The sequence below is a fragment of the Seriola lalandi genome, unplaced genomic scaffold (assembly GCF_002814215.2).
Source record: "Seriola lalandi dorsalis isolate HSWRI2012SDOR001 ecotype SW California unplaced genomic scaffold, Sedor1 jcf7180002054476, whole genome shotgun sequence".
Taxonomy (NCBI): Eukaryota; Metazoa; Chordata; class Actinopteri; order Carangiformes; family Carangidae; genus Seriola; species Seriola lalandi.
In genome coordinates this window covers 3,185,426-3,203,134 of record NW_019525029.1, presented here as the reverse complement: position 1 = coordinate 3,203,134, position 17,709 = coordinate 3,185,426, and the positions used below count along the sequence as shown (strand labels likewise).

General features: G+C 39.2%; 2 protein-coding genes across 2 annotated transcripts; both read right to left on the bottom strand.

The window, feature by feature from the left end:
• Positions 1–104: 104 nt before the first annotated feature.
• Positions 105–5,366, bottom strand: sf3b4 (splicing factor 3b, subunit 4). The gene is made up of 6 exons (XM_023412080.2): positions 5,291–5,366; positions 3,921–4,049; positions 3,279–3,821; positions 2,304–2,474; positions 1,612–1,773; positions 105–435 (listed from the first exon to the last, which is right to left on the bottom strand). The coding sequence occupies exons 1-6, from the start codon at positions 5,322–5,324 to the stop codon at positions 263–265; spliced, it is 1,212 nt and encodes a 403-aa protein (XP_023267848.1). The 5' UTR covers positions 5,325–5,366; the 3' UTR covers positions 105–262.
• Positions 5,367–5,942: 576 nt separating this feature from the next.
• On the bottom strand, positions 5,943–15,029 carry lix1l (limb and CNS expressed 1 like). The gene is made up of 6 exons (XM_023412215.2): positions 14,504–15,029; positions 11,646–11,809; positions 11,194–11,334; positions 10,150–10,245; positions 9,640–9,717; positions 5,943–8,952 (listed from the first exon to the last, which is right to left on the bottom strand). Exons 1-6 carry the CDS (start codon positions 14,841–14,843, stop codon positions 8,701–8,703), a joined length of 1,071 nt encoding a protein of 356 aa, XP_023267983.1. The 5' UTR covers positions 14,844–15,029; the 3' UTR covers positions 5,943–8,700.
• Between the last annotated feature and the right edge of the window lie 2,680 nt (positions 15,030–17,709).

Genomic DNA, 17,709 nt, shown 5'->3' with positions numbered 1-17,709 from the left:
CATTTCTATTTAAAAGTGAAGAAATTTTACTCTTTATGGGCTGTTCTACAGAAATAAAAATAACCATTAAGTAATTTCTAAGGGTGAGAAAAATATATCACAAATGTGTACTAAAAACTTTATTCATCAAAAGGTCCTTCAACTGTACAATGACCAAAAAAACAAACAAATAAACAGGTTAAATTATTCTCACAATTACATATTGTAGTAGTAAAAAAAGAAAAAATCTAAATGCGAGCCTGTTTCTACAGTCTGAGATGGATTACGGTGGCATTGGTGCTCTCATTGGGACGCGTGGTGGGGCACCAGGGGGCCTTGGTGGCATTGGGGGTCCTCTCTGGAAGCCAAAAGGAGGTGGACGAGGAGGACCAGCACCGTAGCCAGGTGGAGGCATGGGAGGAGGTGGCCCTCTCATACCTGGAGGCACAGGTGGACCTGAGGGAAACAAAGAGGGTGATCATAATTAGAGAAAACATTCACCTTTGATTATGTGGTCTCACCAAAGCCAAGGATAACCACAATTAAAACAGCATCCTGTACAATAATCATTCGCAGGGGTTCGGAGTGAATAATGGCCAGTTTGGAGACGACATTAAAAACCTATTGTACAATGCACATCCTCCATTCATGTCGCATTCTCAATCATATTCTGAACTATGGTCAAATTTCTCAACTGATTTCAATTCACTACTTTAAACTTTCAAAATACAATATTTTAAACACATTACTATATATAATAATTCTACACCAATCTCTCAACCAATATTGGATGCAGATCACGTATGCCTTTCTGAAGACTCACTTCCAGATCAGGGTGAAACTCAGGTGTGTATGGGTGCCTTCACACTGTGCAATAACAACAATCATACAAGTTCATTGTATGTCGAACTGTGCAAGATGGATCCAATAATATCTTGTCAGGCTGTATGATACCAACTGTGAGGCATGTCAGATGGTGCGATGAATGAACGGTGAATCATAGCACATTGATGTAAAAAAGATGCAAGCATAGACATGATATCATGTTGCAGCTTTCATCTGTGCCACTCTTATGTTTTGAGAAAGTCATGGAATAATTAAGACGCTTTGTCAATACTTCTATGCACTGAAACTCTTTAAAGAGGAGGGGCAGGAGATGGTGAGGCCAGTTGCTGCGAGGCAAGAAAGGGCAAAATGTTTAATGATTTTGCTAATCGAGTTGTGGTTTCAGTTTTTAGACAGAAACATGGACAATCGTTCACAATTGTCAACTGTTCCTTCTTTTTCAGCAGTCCTCGATAATGGTGAAATTGTGCTTCAAGAATTCATTGTACTAGGATGGTCCAGAAACAAAATTTGGTTTAGTCAATGAAAGGCATGCTCATAGGAGCTAATTTGTCATGGTAGACATGGAAACATGGGTATGTGTCAATACTATACAAATCGTTAAATCTATTTTGTAGTATAATACAGATATGCAGAAGAGGGGTTATTTACCCTTCAGTTGTTCTTTTACAGACAATACTGCACTGAGTCGATTATAACATGTACGGCAATCTTTGTTCAAATGACAGAGGTAATGTTTGTGAACTGAAGAGAGTTGTATTTCACAAAAAGGGCCACAGTGCTCACCCATGGGAGGTCCATATGGTGCTCTGGGTGGCATGCCCATGGGTGGGGGTGGAGGCATGCCAGGCGGTGGCGGTGCCCGTGGTTGATTTGATCCTGGAGGAGCAGGAGGTGGAGGTACCATGCCAGGAGGAGCAGGAGGGGGCATGGGCATCTGAGGCATACCTGTGACAGAAACAATAAAGTGTATAAAAGTTATATTCTTTTGCTGCAATACCAAACTATGGTAATGGAAATGTATGTATGTTCAAAGAAATAGAATAGAGGAAATCACAACTGCCGTTTATGGTCAATTACACTTTTTAATAGAAGTATGAATGCTGGATTTCTCATTTTAAATGCTCTTCAGGTTTATACCATTTTAAAATCTGATCATGAATGTGCATTTGTCATTTTTTTGCCAATTTCACACAGCTTTTAAACTATGTAAATCAGTTCCCATGTATTCAGTGTTCTTTGGTATATTTTCAGATTTTCTTGCCTTTTATTTCAGATAGCCAACAGTATCGGTGTCATAAACCTCTAAGCCACCAGGATATCCCTCCTTTACCAGTTTTTGAGTTCAACCATAACATCCAGTAGAGAAAATTTGAGGACACCGAGCGCTATTGCACGTTAGAACTTTCTCAATATACTGTCATGTGCCCTTTCACTTGCACAGTGGAAACAAATTTTAAGTATTAACAAGCCATTACCTGGATGCATGTTGGCAGGAGGGAAGGGTGGTGGTCCGGGTGGAGGTCCTCCGCCCCCACCCTGTGGGCCTGGATTCCCTGCATTTGGAGGCATGGCCATGCTAGGGGGCATTGTTGGAGGCATCGATCCCGGAGGAGGAACAGGAGGGAAAGCACCAGGAGGGGGCATGCCTGCACAGAAACAAGTTGTAATTACAATTTAAGTCATAATTTCGTGTTCTACCAGTGCACTAAGTCAAGCTGTCTGACTGATTAATTTGTTAAATATTCCAGTCATCATAGCGATTAGTCGTCTGTCAGCTGCCATGTGGATGGTTAGTTACATCACTGAAGATTAAATCAAAATCAATCTCATTGTTAACTAATGAGACAAAAGATGCATCAGTCAGAACAGCGTACTTACACTCACCACCTTCAACTACCCAATCTATAACCGTTAATCAGTCAACTGTTGTATATGAGAAAACACACCTAGACTATTGATTACAGCCCAAAGAAACAAAACCAAAGAAAATATATTAAAATTCTAATTTCAGATGTAAGATTATACCAACATGTAAGATCTTTGTCTTTGCAGCAGAAATTTTATCTTTTGTTATTGTTGTTGAGATTTTCACATCAGACTGGTAGAGAATACAGTTACTTTTACACTGAAGAGTGAATTAAGAGGAAATGTAACAGGAAGAAATGTAACTTATGAAGAGCCTTCATGGATGGTAGCACACCTTGATTTTTAACATATATGTTAAAGTATACAGATGCTAATATATACTACTGTTTTTCACTATGTAATGTTCTCTATAGGCATGTGGCCTGGAATGACGAACTAATGACTTTTTCTCATCCATAGAATAATTGAAAATGTTCGGCATTACACTAAAAGTGCAGTTAAAGTACAACTGAAAGGAAGGAAGCCAAAGGACATCCTAGACCCTCTGACATCCACCCTATAAAAGCACTCTCTCCTGGTCATACCTGGCATGGGCATCCCAGTTCCCAGCGCTGTCAGGACTGGTGTCGGAGCAGATGGTGGTGGGGGAGCGTCTGCAAACAGCTGATGAGGTCTGTCTGCCTGGGAGAGAGGGTTTTGTGCCGCCAGGAGTCGCTCTGCAGCTGAGCCGTGTCGTTCTCCTTTAGAATCCTTCTTGAAGGCATACGACACCGTGATGGGCCTGTTGCACAGGTACTGGCCATTCATGGCTTCAATGGCGGCATCTGACGCGTCAAAGCTGGCAAAATTGATGAAAGCATAACCCTTGGAGTTGCCAGTGTCTGGGTCTCGCATGATCTTTGGCGTCTGGAGGATCACGCCAAAGGCACTGAATGTGTCATAGAGCAGTTTCTCATCAATTTCCGGGTCCAGGTTACCAATGAAGATGTTTGCACCCACATCCAAGTTCTTGTTGTGTGCTGATGCCTTATTAACTCGAATTGGTTTGCCATAGAGCTTTATCATATTCATGATTTTGATGGCATAGTCAGCATCCTCTTCGCTGAGAAACTCCACAAAACCATAGCCTGGGAAGGAAGAAAATAAATTTAGGAGTGTCTTTTCTCTTCTCTGACATGTTGTAACCTAGGTAATCACCATTTTGGGGCATATAAGCTGATACTCACCCTGATGTTGTCCAGTGACCCTGTCTTTGGGCATGTGAGTGTTGACTACAGGACCAGCCTGCAAGAAAAGCTCCCATAGTAACGGCTCTGACACTTTCTCATCCAAGCCGCCGACATACACAGTGGCGTCTGAAAAAAACAAGGGGACAATTAAAAAAGAAATCATTATGGAAATATCTTAGATGTCCAAATTAGACAGAATTTTACAGGGATGGGATTAAGTCAAACTACAAACCAATGGAGATGCTTCCTGCTAATTTTCTTATTTAGAAATTTGACTTGGACTACATGTCCAGAACACCCCAAGACGATCTTTGGACAGTGAGATATACAGCTGCATTCAAGCGATTGCTGTTAAAATTATACCTAAAGAAATTATGCTGCCATTACGATCCCCTTGCACAAACCGACTGATTTGCATTTCAGGATATGACTTATACTTTAACCTCCTAGGACCTGGCATCCACATATGTGGACCTCACATTTTGGGTTCTCTAGACCACAATACTAACTTTTTCTCAACAAGGGCCTGGTGACCACATATGAGGATATTATACTGCTACTCAGTAATCGAAATTTAAAACTAATGTCCTCATATGTGGACATCATTTTTCTCAGGTCCCAATCAGCCTATATAGCAAAGAATAGAGCTCGGGTCTTAGGAGGTTAAATATCTAAATGATAATACAGTAACCTTATTCACTTCATAGTTGCCTAGAACATTGGTTATTGACACAGCTTCTTATAATAGGACTGGACAAACATATCTGACACTTCCTATTGAAACGGAAAATGGAACTAGCATCAACTGCCTGGCAATTTCATCCATAATAATGATAAGACTATATCTCCCACATCTGGCCTTTACACTTTTTAAGTAAAAGCACCTAAAAACTCGAAATGTCATGACAAAATAATACCAAGTACTGTGGAAAACACAGTATGAAGATTTGTTTTCGTCAATGTTATCGCAGAGTTCTGCCACAGGCTCGCATATAACTAGTGTTAGCTCTGTTAACTATAAAAAGTTAGCGTGACAAGCTAACTGCTAGCCAACATACGTAACTCTGCCTCTGATACTCTAAGATCAGAAGCCACACATGAGAAATCAATCAAAAGTCAACATTAAGGATAACTTCTTCTGTAGCAAACAGGTAAGAGAAATTCAAGTAAGAGAAGTGCAGTTGAATTGTTAAATTAGCGGATAACGACAATTGAACACTTCCATGTGACCGAGCTAACGAGTTAGCTAACTAGGCCACAAACGGCGCTCAACAAAACAGCGTGAAGAGTTTGAAGTGTAACTCAGAAGAAGATGCATATATGATCAAAACAAAAAGCTGAGACGGGTATTTTAATTGTGCATTTACCTTGGTTTCTTTCTGAAATTGGTCCCGCCGCCATGTTGAATGAACAACGGAGGGCAAGCGTAACCCGAAGCCCCACCTCTTCCTGCACTGCGTTGCCGTAGGCGGAAGTAAATAAAATATAATAAGATAAAGTAAAAAGTATTTTCAAAAAACGGGAAATACAATACTTCTGTGGAAAAAGACAGATTTCCTTTAAGAAATATACTTTAAATAATTACTTTAAAGAATCTGACAAATATTTGTCCATGTCTGATCAAATATACTACAATCTAAAAGGAAAGAGACTGCATTATATCATTTTCATAAAAAAGTGACAAAAGCAAATTATTGAATTACATTCTTTAGACATCTCTATTCTTTAAAAGAAATTGGGAATTAATAGGCTATTCAATCATAACAGTAACATGTAATTCTTTTGAGCAATTGCTAAGATACTTCTGATATGCTGTTTCAGGCTACTGTCACTGAAATACAACTCTGGTTCAACTGTGATTTAAAGAAAACTATGTATTCAAAAAACTGCTGGGTTAAAAAATAACCCAACCTTAACCTTACCTCTGGGTACGGATGAGTCAACTCAATTAAATAAAATTTTAGATAGATTTGGTTGCTCATTCTTTTACTAAGCAATGTAACAAGTGAGATGACAAACTTTTGTATCAGCCAATTTATTACATCATATAAATCTACTAAAAGTATAAACATGGAATACAAAATGTTCATAGAAAATACATACAATAACAGCCCTCAAAAACACTTAAAAACAATACTGAATAGAATATGAAACCTAAAAAACAGAACTTAATCAACACATCATGCATCAAAGCCAAGAGAAGTCTGTTTTTTTATAAAATGGATAGCAAAAAATATACTGTTTTAAAAAAAGCCTTCATTGATAATGATCACAAAGAAAGGTCAAAGGCATTTGTAAGAAGACAGTTCTGAAATTAATGGCTTGTGGTCAAAAATAACACACATTATAAGCATTGAAATTAGAAGAAAAATGCAAACACACATAATTCAAGAGCTCCAGCCAGATTCCTATAACAAGCTCATTTAAATACTTGTTTAGTTTCTCTCATTAATGACATTTCTGCTTTAGCATGAGTGCACCGGCAGTACAGTATGTTCTCAAGTCGGACTTGAAACCGATTCATGGGACGATACTGAATCTCTGAAAACACATCTGTTGTTGACATTGTTGGAGCTGTTTAGTTCAAAGTGTAAAGTGAAAAGGAAAACGTGAGATTAACGAGGCTGGATTCAAGCTGCAGAACTGTGAGGTCAAAGTGTGCATTACATCAGTTCAACTGTCTATTTTAACATTTCAGCATTCACTGAAGAGCGCTGCAGGGTCTTTGCCAAGAGGACAAAATTACTTGCTGCTGCACACATATTTTATGAGCTGAGTACCAAACCAACAATATATAATGGTTATACATGTATAACAAAGGTAGTAAGATTTAATAAATCCTTCATAACAACATATTAAGGTATTGTAGCAGTAACATAGCATGTAATCCATAACATCACCTTTACATGTAAGACAAAGGATTTAAAATAGAGTAGCACCACCCTTTTAAAGATCCCATTAAATGAAAGTTAATGGGTCTAATCATTGCATGCTACCAATTTTATAAAGGCACAATGATCCCAGAGAAGAGATACAGCAATAGAATATTAAAATTGATCTGGCTTTAATCATTAGACTACATTCCTGCTTCTTTTGTTTTTTTACTTGCTGTCTCCTTAAATTTTATGTAATGAGTTTCTTCTGTTGACAATCCAACACTCAGCAGCAGCACAAGCCCGCCTGCTGTTTAACTTGCATAACTCACTGCCCACATTTCCTTCCAACCAGAGTCACATATTATCAAGTAAACTCTCACTTCCATTCCATGGGGTCTTTAAAAGGCTACTCGTTGAAATGCCTTCATTCTTATATTGTAATAAAATACATTTTAGATAGACAGGGAAATTTGAGGATATCACATTAGCAGTATAAAAGAAATCAGGTCCTTCAACATAAAATATTTGAAAGGTGATAAGTGCGAGTTACATACATTGTTTTTAGCCCGTGGACGAACACCAGCGCTGACAACCAAATTCTGCTTCCAATATCTTAAAAAACAGAAACCACAAGCAGTGGTACTGTTTTGCATTGACTACGATGACTCACACATGACTCACACATGATGAATAAGCTTGTTAAAAAGCCAAACTTCATTATAACGAAAGATCCCTCGGTTCATTTTCTGGCCCTCACCACTGTGTGACTATTTACTGTTTTTGCTGAGACCCTCACCTACATTTTTGTCTCCCAAGCACCAGCTCTTTTGATGTCCTCTAGATGAAGCACATGACAAGCACAACCTGTATCACAAGAGTAATTCTATAGTCTGAACAGCGCCGCTTTGCAGGTCCATTAGTTGAGAGCACACTGAAAATATACATTCAGCTAGTGTCATGGCCACCAAGCATACAATGAACGTTAAAATAGTTGTTGCCTTAACAAAAAAAAATAAAACAAAGTGATGGTTCACTCTCTGATTTTTCAAAAACCTGAGCTGCTATCAGAGCGATCAGTCCCCTGCTTACATTTCTGTAAAAGTACCCACAACTTTTTACATGAGCCAATAAGTATTTCTCAATGCTTACTGGAATTGTCACATACTTACATTATATTCTCATTACAACTGGTAGGATAAATGTCTATTATACCCATTATGGAAAACCTCATTGTGAAGTACTGACATTGTAAGGGATCTTTTATCCCCTTCCTTGCGGCTTTTGCTGTTTCTGTGATAATATTTTAGAAATACTCTGTTTATTAGTGAACACAAGGTACATGCTATCATGGTTTAAAGCTTGTTAAAGAAAGGTATGTACTCTCTTTTGCTACTTTTTACCACTTTCACTTGCCAGAGTCCACAATACTACTACTAAGTACTGTACATGAATGCACCAAAAACATTAAAGAAACACGCTGGTTTGACTTAAAAATGATCTTCACCTCATATGAGTTTGGTTTTTGGGGTCATATTATCGTATGACCTGTACATTCACTGATGAAAGGCAGGTTTTGTTTGTTGCAGTATGAAATAAAGAAAAAAAACATGTACACTCCAGTAAGCTGGTATGCCAAGCAAGTTTACAGGTATTAAAAAAAAAAAAGCACTGATGTCCTGTAATCACTAGGCACGAAGAGGTAACGGCTATAGCGGCAAATGTTTGTTTTATGGACGGATGTGCATACTGTAAAAATCAAGGCCTGATTACCTGGTCCTCACAACAACACACAAGATACAAAACCTAAAAAAATCAGATGAAGCATCTTTATCTCTATGAAATGTTCAATACTGTTACCAGGAATCCTACGGAATGTGAAGGCTTGTTTCCACGTGTTAGGTTTAGTGTGATGGCAGGGTGGCGGTGTTGGCTGCACTGAGCTGACCCACAGCTAACATCAGGATATCTTTCTTCTCCTTGTAAAAACGCAGTTCTCTGCCCGCCAGCCTGGCATCTTCCAGTTCTCGCTCCGTGGAGGCCAGCTCCTGCGCAATCGTGCCCGCTACGCTCTGTTCCCGGTTCACCCAGTCGGCGGCCATCTGAGTGCGCATGTCATCATCCAGAGCCCGGTGGGAATAGTGAGCCAGCACCTCCTGCAAAGTTCAGCAACATCGAAGAGTCAAAGGGTGCATTGCATTGACCGTCAAGTCAGGATGTAGAAAGATTCCTGTGAATCCTCAGTCAACGAGCCAGTGGAAACAAGTGTTGCAGTTTTTATTCTTTAGATTTCAGGTTAAGAATATATGGCATAATATCTCACATTTGAAGGTGTGTGATGATTTGCATTACAGATAAGCAACCTGGAGGATAAACTGTCGGGCAATGAGAAATTATATTTTAAACTATGTTTTCTGATACTCTAAACTTACTAGTGGAATGAACTGCAAACCTGAGGTTTTTAGTATTTCTCTGAGGGATCTTAAACTTCTCCAAACTTTATACATGTAATTTGTTGTCAGGTCTCTAATGTAAAAGAAATCTTGAGCCCAGTGAGACTCAACGATTAAACAAAACTTAACTGACTAAAATCCATCTTTTAGGTATGTTAGAATTTATAAAGAAACTCCTCTCTGGTGTCCTTATTTTCCAGCTTGCCACTGCTCTCTAAACATTCATGGTGAGAAGGAAAAATGTCTGATCTATCTGGAACAGTCCTTGTTATGTAGAAAAACACATCATATAATTAGTTCACTTAAAAACTTAATGTAAAAGCTGAAAGCCGCTGCTGTACTTGGATAATTGAACCCATCTGTGAGATGGGCTTGAATCTCTTGCAGTACCTGTCGGGAACACTGTCGTTCTCTCATGGCTTTGAGGCTTCCATTCCAATGCAACAGCTGAAACACAGTCATCAGCTCCTGAACACACAAACACAGCCAAGCCAGCAGGAATATGAGACCAAACTCACTTCAGAACACTCAATATTTAGCAATTCAGTAGTGTAAACCATGCATGCTGTCTCCAGATGTCTAATTTCCAGTTAGAAATGGGGTTAGGATGTTCTAGCTTCAAGCTCATGTGGGCTCAAACTACTGTATGTAACCAGTGGAGGTCCATGAGCTGCATCCACACGAAATGTTAGTATATTTGTCAAAGGGTGTCACTGGTACGCTAGAGGCATACAAGCTAGAAATCTCTTTAAAAACATTTTAGGTAGCTATTACACATTCATGCTCCTCACATGCAAAATGTTTATAGATGCCACTTTGTTATTCTCACACTCCTCTAGTGCGCCTGACTAGCATAAACTGCTACTTAACACAACACAGACATTCCTGATATGTATGCACCTGAAACTCCAGCATGGATTTTCCTTTGTTGGACTCAAGCATGAAGCGAAATGCTCCAATTCCCGTGTTGGGATTGTCAGCCTCTTCTCTGTTTCCCTGTGAACGTCAACAGGCAGTTAATGACCGTATGCTGTATATGATGGCTTACATGCTTGGACTTTGAGGTCGGCCACAGACACTGAGGAGAATGACTAACATATGATGCATTTACTTTCTTGCACATTGATATCTTTAAGGTACCCTGTGATGTTATGACCACTAGTAGTGCTATGGAGCATGTTTTTGCAAGTGGGTCCCTGTTTTGTTTGTGCCGGTGCTCACATATAATGACCGGATTCACATTCCTGGCAATGGTTTCACACTAGTCCTCTGATCGACAGGTGTTGGTAAGAAATGCAGAAGAGTGCCAGCACGTAGCTTGATAAAATCAGCTTAGCAAATGTTTCACAAGAAAGAAAATGCAAACCACACATTGATTAAGATTACTTAAAGATACACTCCATGTTTGTAGAGGGTAATACTGACTGTGCGCAAAAAAACTTCAGTTGACTCCACAGAGCACATTTTAAGTAAGTCCCTGTGAGGAATTTCCTTGGTAGTTTGTTTTCAAAAATTCTATTTTCCGTAAATAAGTTTTCTTCCTCGAGAGATTTACTGCATCTGTTTTCAATAAAACTAAATAGGAGCCACCATGCCAAAAGTGAGTGAGTGAGTATGGGAGCCCATCCAAGGCACCAATATTTTACTTAATTTTGACTGCACTGTGCATATTTGCAAAGCAACTACTGGATTTCAAAAATCACAGTGTGCAATTTGCAGGAGTTACTTCATACACAACAGGCTTATGGCATACCTCCACATGTACCGTGAAAACACATTTATAGCTACTGCGTTACACTTATGAGACCTATACAACACTTACACTACACTATTTATACTTATCCCCTAACCATGGTACCAGTGTGGAGGTCTAGGAGACTGAAGGTGCATAGCAGCTACATATATATTTAAACACGCATCTTTCAGAAATTTCTCATAACTTACATTGAAGGAGGCCAGGGCCTCACTCACACTCTTCTCAATGAAGTCGTCTGTGATGCGACGAGACGGATGTTCATTGAAAACAGAGTTCATGAGGGCAATCTTGGCAGCGCTGCGTCTTGCCTCTGCCTTGGTGGGACAGAACTGTCAAACAGTGAAGAAAGTGTGCATAAGCACCAGTCAGATACAATCAGATATGTACTGTACAGTCAAAAGGCTGAAGACCGCCAGTGTTTATATGGAGTAAAGCTAGCAACAGTGTGCAAAGATCTTAAGTGCCTGTTTTCTGGTCTTGTGATTGAATCCATACTTGGTATGTTGCGGTTGCAAGCATGTTGGAATTTTGTAAGCTTGTAACATGGTGCTTTAATGACCCTTTTTTCTTAAACAAATCATACAGTATGAAGTGTTTCTCCATCACAAAGCAAAAAAAAAAGAAAATGCAGATTCTGTACCTGGAAACTTCCGAAGCAGCTGCCTCCTGGAAGACTAACATAGCAAACATATGGTGGGCTGTTGGATGGGACCATTTCATAAACAACTAAAGCTCCGTTCCGCAGGTCAGCCCCTCTGCTCAGCTTCATCTGCCAAAACTCCTGTAAAGCTTCCACCACGTTTACTAGACGGAACAGATAAGTAAACTGTCACATTGTGATATATGAACCCTGTCTTTTATCAATAACCCTATTTATAGAAAAAGATATTATAGTGCCTAGATATCTAAATGCTTTTTGCAATCAGTGTGCATTCAAAGTGGCATTAGTCCCTGGCTGTGCTCTGTAACATCCTCTCTAAACACAAAGATTGAAAGGGTGGGGGAAGGTCATTTCAAGGATGCCAGGGGATTTTCCTGAAAAGATTTAGGTGGCTGCCTAGAGGAAATTCTGCATCACCTCAGAGGAACTGCTTAAAGAAACACTCGCTCAACGCTACAGTCTATGTGCTCATGAGAGAAGGCTCCATGTACGAAACAACAGCAAAGAAAAGTCAAGTCAAATTTGCAACTCAGTCATAAATAATTATTTGGGTTTGGGCTTGGGTTTGGGTTTGCAGGGAGATGTGAGTGCAGCCAACATTATCCAGGTCTCTTTCACTTCTGTTACCTCTCAGCCCGTTCCTGCTGAGCTCTCACTGTTTGATACGAACACGGGCTCACTGCTTCTCTCTCACACACAGAGTCTGGAGCCTGATCAGTACGTTTTGGGGCTGCAGCTTTGCCAACCATAGACATGAAAAAAATACAAAAGCGTATTCTGACATCAGATATATAAATCCCTAAACTGCAATCCAAGTAATTTTGTTATTGCTCTTACTGTGTGGAAGCAAAATGCTCACTATAAACTGTTCTCTTGTTGTAGCCAAATATAAAGTAATAACTTATGTGCTATTGTCAAAGTTGTGATGTTATTTTCACAGCAGACTACATCAATCCATACTGTTCTCTATTTCAAAAATTATAAAATGTATTGTTTATCATAAGTATCCTTCCAACTACATGGAAGCACTAGATGTATAACAAGCCACTGGATGTACTGTAGGCTATATACACAGTACTTTCCCTAACACAGAGGCCACCTAAAGTAAACCCAACAAACCCAGTTCTAACCCTGACAAAGAGTGATTTTTGAGCATCTATAGGGTTCAGGACAGTGATAAGATAATGCATTTCCTTAAATATAAAAGACAAAGAGTCAGGAAATATTGGGAGATAGCAGAGGATGATATATTATATGTGACAGCGGTGCTGGTCCAAGCTCAGACCCACAAAGCGGCAGTTAACGTGACACGTGACTCCGACCACTGATCCACCAGAAGCACCCTGTTTCCACACTTTTGAGCACAAATCAAGTACAAAAACTTGCACTAGGTCTTGTGTGATCAGGAGAGCTTGCCAGAGCTGTATTCACCAATCATTATATTACGACTCTCTAAGGAATTAAGTAGCTTTTGGATGGAAAGAATGCACTGATTTGACAAAATGTAATGTATTGCAGGCAAGTAAAAGTAGACTGCCACATCAAAAAATTTATATTCATCAACCATGGCAGGAATGAGGGCTTTTTAACTTATAACGAACAGAATTATTAGCATGTCTTTATGGTGTTTTATTGTATGATATGAAATGAAAAATGTAGACAAGCCAAATAACATCATAATATGGGTAAAATTATTATTTCCAAAAGACAAAATATGACAGATGTGTTTGTTTTTTTTAAACATTGTGATAATTTATCTAAAATCCTTTTTTCTTCCCAAGAGTAATCACTAAATTGGAGCAACATTAAGACAAAGCTACAGCCAGTCTACAATCTTTATGGTGCTGCCAATGTTGATGGTGTTAAGTAGCCTAAACGGGATAGAGGAGGAGAGAGGCTGTTAGTCAGAGCACAGAGGGACAATCTTTTGGAAATAAATCCTATTAGCACAGGACAGGAACACTTGTATTAGCCCCAACTGCCAACATTATTGCAGCTTTTGGTTAGTTTTAAGCTTCTCGCCGATGTGCGTCAGTGATAGATAACTAGATTAAAAAAAAAGATGAGTAAACTATGACCACCAGATGAACATCATCAGAGAAATTAACACAAATTTAAGCACAAATCAAAGTTTTCAGGAAATTTTAAGTTCAAGCTTTTTTGTAAGAAAGGTTCTTGTAAAAATTACACCTATCTGGTACTTTGTTTGTCTTAGTGCTGTGGTGTATAGTTTGGATATGATATCAAATATTCTGGTCATATCTGAAAAGATGGATAAATTATTTTTCTCATTTTAAAAGGGCTAACATGACTTTACAGATATATTTACTACTGGCAGATTTCTTTTTTCACAGTTCACAGTACATGACCAGTACTGTAAAGTGTCCCATGTAAAATGAATTTAATGTAGTTATAATTCATGGATAGTTCATAATAGAATTCATAATAGTTTATTGTTCGCAGTTGTAAGCCCCCCAGAGCCGTGGTAGTTAATCCTATAATGACAAGGCTGAAGCAAAGGTTACTATAGCTCTATAAATATAAGAGGAAAACTCCTGAGAAACATTATGGTGATATTACATCTGGTGAAAATTGCCATAGCTCACATTAAAACAAGATAAAGTCCATATATATTTGAAGCTGCGTAGCTAAACATGAACATGACAGCATGTATGTTTATGTTTTTCGTTGCTAATCCACTTCCAAACAAATGGCGCAGCTAAAAGTGGCTTTCTGCTCTTCTAAACTCCCCCTCCCCAAGTAAACTGAAGCTGTATCACACTGATTACCATCATTATTTCCACATTTAACGGGTCATTATCACCACCAGACGTTACCTCTGCCGTAACCTTGTGTGTGTTTGGCGAAGCTGCGGACAACAGCCTCCACTGCCTCCTTCAGCACCGCCGGGTTCCCCGGGTTACAGTGGCCGGTAGCCCCCGGCCCCAGTCCCGCTCCGATACCGCCGTAGAGGCTGTGTAGCTGTAGCGGAGGCGGCGGCGGGGGAGGCCCGGACGAGGCGGCCAGAGAGGCCGGGGAGGGCAGCAGCGGCGCGATGGGGACCGTCACCCCGGGCCGGAGAGAGGAGCGGAGGGTCCCGGTCGGTCCTGAACCGAATCCAATCCCTGGCTGTAGCCTCTGAGGGCGGATACTGTCCGGGATAACGTTAGATTCCATTGTCCCAACGTAACGTCTGCGAAGTCCGGGTCTGGAGGAAATGTGTTCCGATCAACCCCGACGGCTTCAGGTTCAAACACGGTCTGTAGGGGCTGAATGAACAAAGTGTTAGCAGGCTTTTGTCAATCACAGCCAGAGAAGTACTCAGCCGACGTTCCTTCGACACTTAACACTGCTGCTATGCATCCTCACTCTCTGGATTAGACTGCGGGGTTGTCAGTCAAATGATGCGTTCAAGGCCTCCTGGTAGTTTCCTGGCTCTGATTTAAAGGACCAACACGGCAGTATTTTTTATGTTTCAACCATATTTATCTGTGGTTTCAGCTCTTTATTTATCATTTACTGCATTCTACATAACTGTTTGATGTCTTTAGTAATTGTGTGCTTTTTTTTAAAAAAAGCATATAAAGTGTATTTGTATGATTATAATATCTGTAATTTATTACACTGTGCATTCTCAGGATGTTGTAGTATGTAGGATTTATTCGTTAACTCAGTCCAGTGTTAGTCGGTTTCTTTGTAAAAAGTCTAACATGTCTGTTTTATATGCAGCAAGTCATTTAATGTGACAGAAACTTCTCTTAAATTAATCCATGTCTAAATACTGTAATTTTACTGCTGTTTTTTTCTGTGTTCTTTGTATATTGGTTATTGCATGTCTGTTCATCCTTGAAAAAGAGACTCCTCTGTTGTCTTCCTGGTGTTTCTCCCATTCTCCAGTTGAAGGATTTTCCTTATTCGAACTGAGGGTCTAAGAATACAGGGTGTTGAATGCTGTACATATTGTAAATCCCATTGAGGGAAATTGGTGATATTGGGCTATATAAAAAAATATGTTGTGGCTTATAAGAGACAATAACAGTAACCAGACCTTGACTTTGATTTACAGTTTTATTTTAAGTAGGTCTTTAAAATCTAATGGAATAAAATAAACAACACTTTCAACTTTTGATATTCAGTTTTCATTTTGAGGCTGTGTTTAGTGGTGTTATAGTGATGGACCAAAATATACATCCAGATGTTTCTAATGTTTTGCGCAATACCATCCATACATGAGGATGACCAACTATCAGAAACTCACCTATTAATAATGAAAGATGTAATGCCTCTAAAAGAAATAAACAAACAAATGACACTTTATAGCAGTTTACAGCAAGCAGAGATTTGTGCTGAATGCTTGTTTGTACTGCTACTTTGTTCATCTAATAGCAATAGTTAAACAAAAAGTGAAAAACATGCTGTAGTTATAACGCTTGTTGTTGTTTTTAAACTAACAGATGCTAAAATTTCATTTTTCTGCCATATCAGCATCAGAAAGATGCACCTTTACTGTATGGTATGTAGTTGAGTTATGTGCATGTCATTGTCATGTTTCCGACTTTTTATATAGGGCCTGAAGGCAGCAGTGGAAAGTCAGAGAAATATCAAGCCAAGAAATCTGAGCCTCCTCTGTTCTCCTCTGGCACCAACAGGGAACAACTACAGTGAGGGCTTACAGCTCCAGCTCTGCAGCCTGAACCATGTGATTAAAACTTGGAAGCAGAATAACTAAGTTTAGTCAATAAGACGGCAAAAAAATGATGCTCTTCTTTGAAACAAGCAAACAGATAAAGAAAGTAAGTAGTTACTGGGTTTAACTGTGAATCAGTAGACCACCAACTTTGTACAAAACAAATACTTGGAAGAGGAAATGGGACCTCCTCTTGCGCTTCCTAAGTGTTTTTTATGACTGTAGGGGCCTTGTGTAATTTTTCATTCTTTCAGTGGTCTGGGATGAGGCCAGAGAAGCTCAGAGGAGGAACTGTAGGGAGCATTTGATTAAAGTCTTTTTTAAGCTGATTCTGCATTAGATTCAGTCACTGCGCGTCTGGTTCCACTAAAAAACAAATTTTAAGCAAATTACAGCAGAGTGCGAGACTGAGACCTCACAGACATCAAAAGAGTGTCTTAAAATGTAACAATGTGAAGCTGTGGCCTGTTGACATTGTTTACCAGAGAGTGCACACAAAACAGGAAGAAGAATCAACAGTCATATATCACAATTGTAATGAGTGTTTGGCTCACTGGAGGGCACACTCTCATTTCATTACATCAGTTTATAATAACCTCGGCTATGCAGCTTTACTGGCCCATGTCCATTTCCTCTGACATACGGACCATGATGTTGTCCTCCAGTCGTCTAATGCTTCGTTTGTCTAAGCTGCTGTGGGTCTGTTGTCGCAATAAGGGATCATCTGACCTCTAAACACCAATGGACTGAATTCTTTTTATATTATTTACTTCCCCTCATTGTTTATCAAATTATTATTAGCCTATTGTAACCACCAGCCATCTTGAACTTGTTAGTATTGCTTTATAATTTTAAGCAGACCTGTAAAACATCTGATTTTGGCAAAACACAATGATACAAATAAACTGTGACGTACTATACTTAATTATTTTAATTTAATGCTACTTTATATTTCACTCCAAAACTGCACTTCTCACTGCATTACATTTATTAATTTACATGGTAAGCTTATAAAATGTAATACATGGCGGGGCCCTGTGATATGTTTCAGATCGTGTGTTAGAAGAGCAACTAAAGAGCAACATGTACAAAACTGTTTGAGGCCAAAAGAAATATAATTATCAAATATATACAAAACAACAAAGAGAGAAAAGTACAAAAATAAATACAAATTTGTACTTGAACTTGTAACCCCTCAGATTTATCTTGTAAGGGGTCCTGGTCTTTGTGTCAGGAACCACTGGATGTGTACATGTATAAGGTTAAACTTGATCCACCTCAAACAGCTTCACCAGTAACATGCTCCTTACACGTTGCTGTATTTGTATTCAGAATCTAATTATATACATTTAGCTG

Coding starts and splice junctions, on each gene's coding strand:
- sf3b4 (XM_023412080.2), bottom strand. CDS start 5,324: ATGGCGGCGGGACCAATTTCAGAAAGAAACCAAG. Junction 2,475..3,278: donor AACTGGGATGCCCATGCCAG/GTATGACCAGGA, acceptor GTTTCTGTGCAG/GCATGCCCCCTCCTGGTGCT. Junction 436..1,611: donor ACCATATGGACCTCCCATGG/GTGAGCACTGTG, acceptor TGTTTCCCTCAG/GTCCACCTGTGCCTCCAGGT.
- lix1l (XM_023412215.2), bottom strand. CDS start 14,843: ATGGAATCTAACGTTATCCCGGACAGTATCCGCCCTCAGAGGCTACAG. Junction 11,335..11,645: donor GCTGCTTCGGAAGTTTCCAG/GTACAGAATCTG, acceptor ACTGTTTGACAG/TTCTGTCCCACCAAGGCAGA. Junction 9,718..10,149: donor AATCCATGCTGGAGTTTCAG/GTGCATACATAT, acceptor TTGTGTGTTCAG/GAGCTGATGACTGTGTTTCA.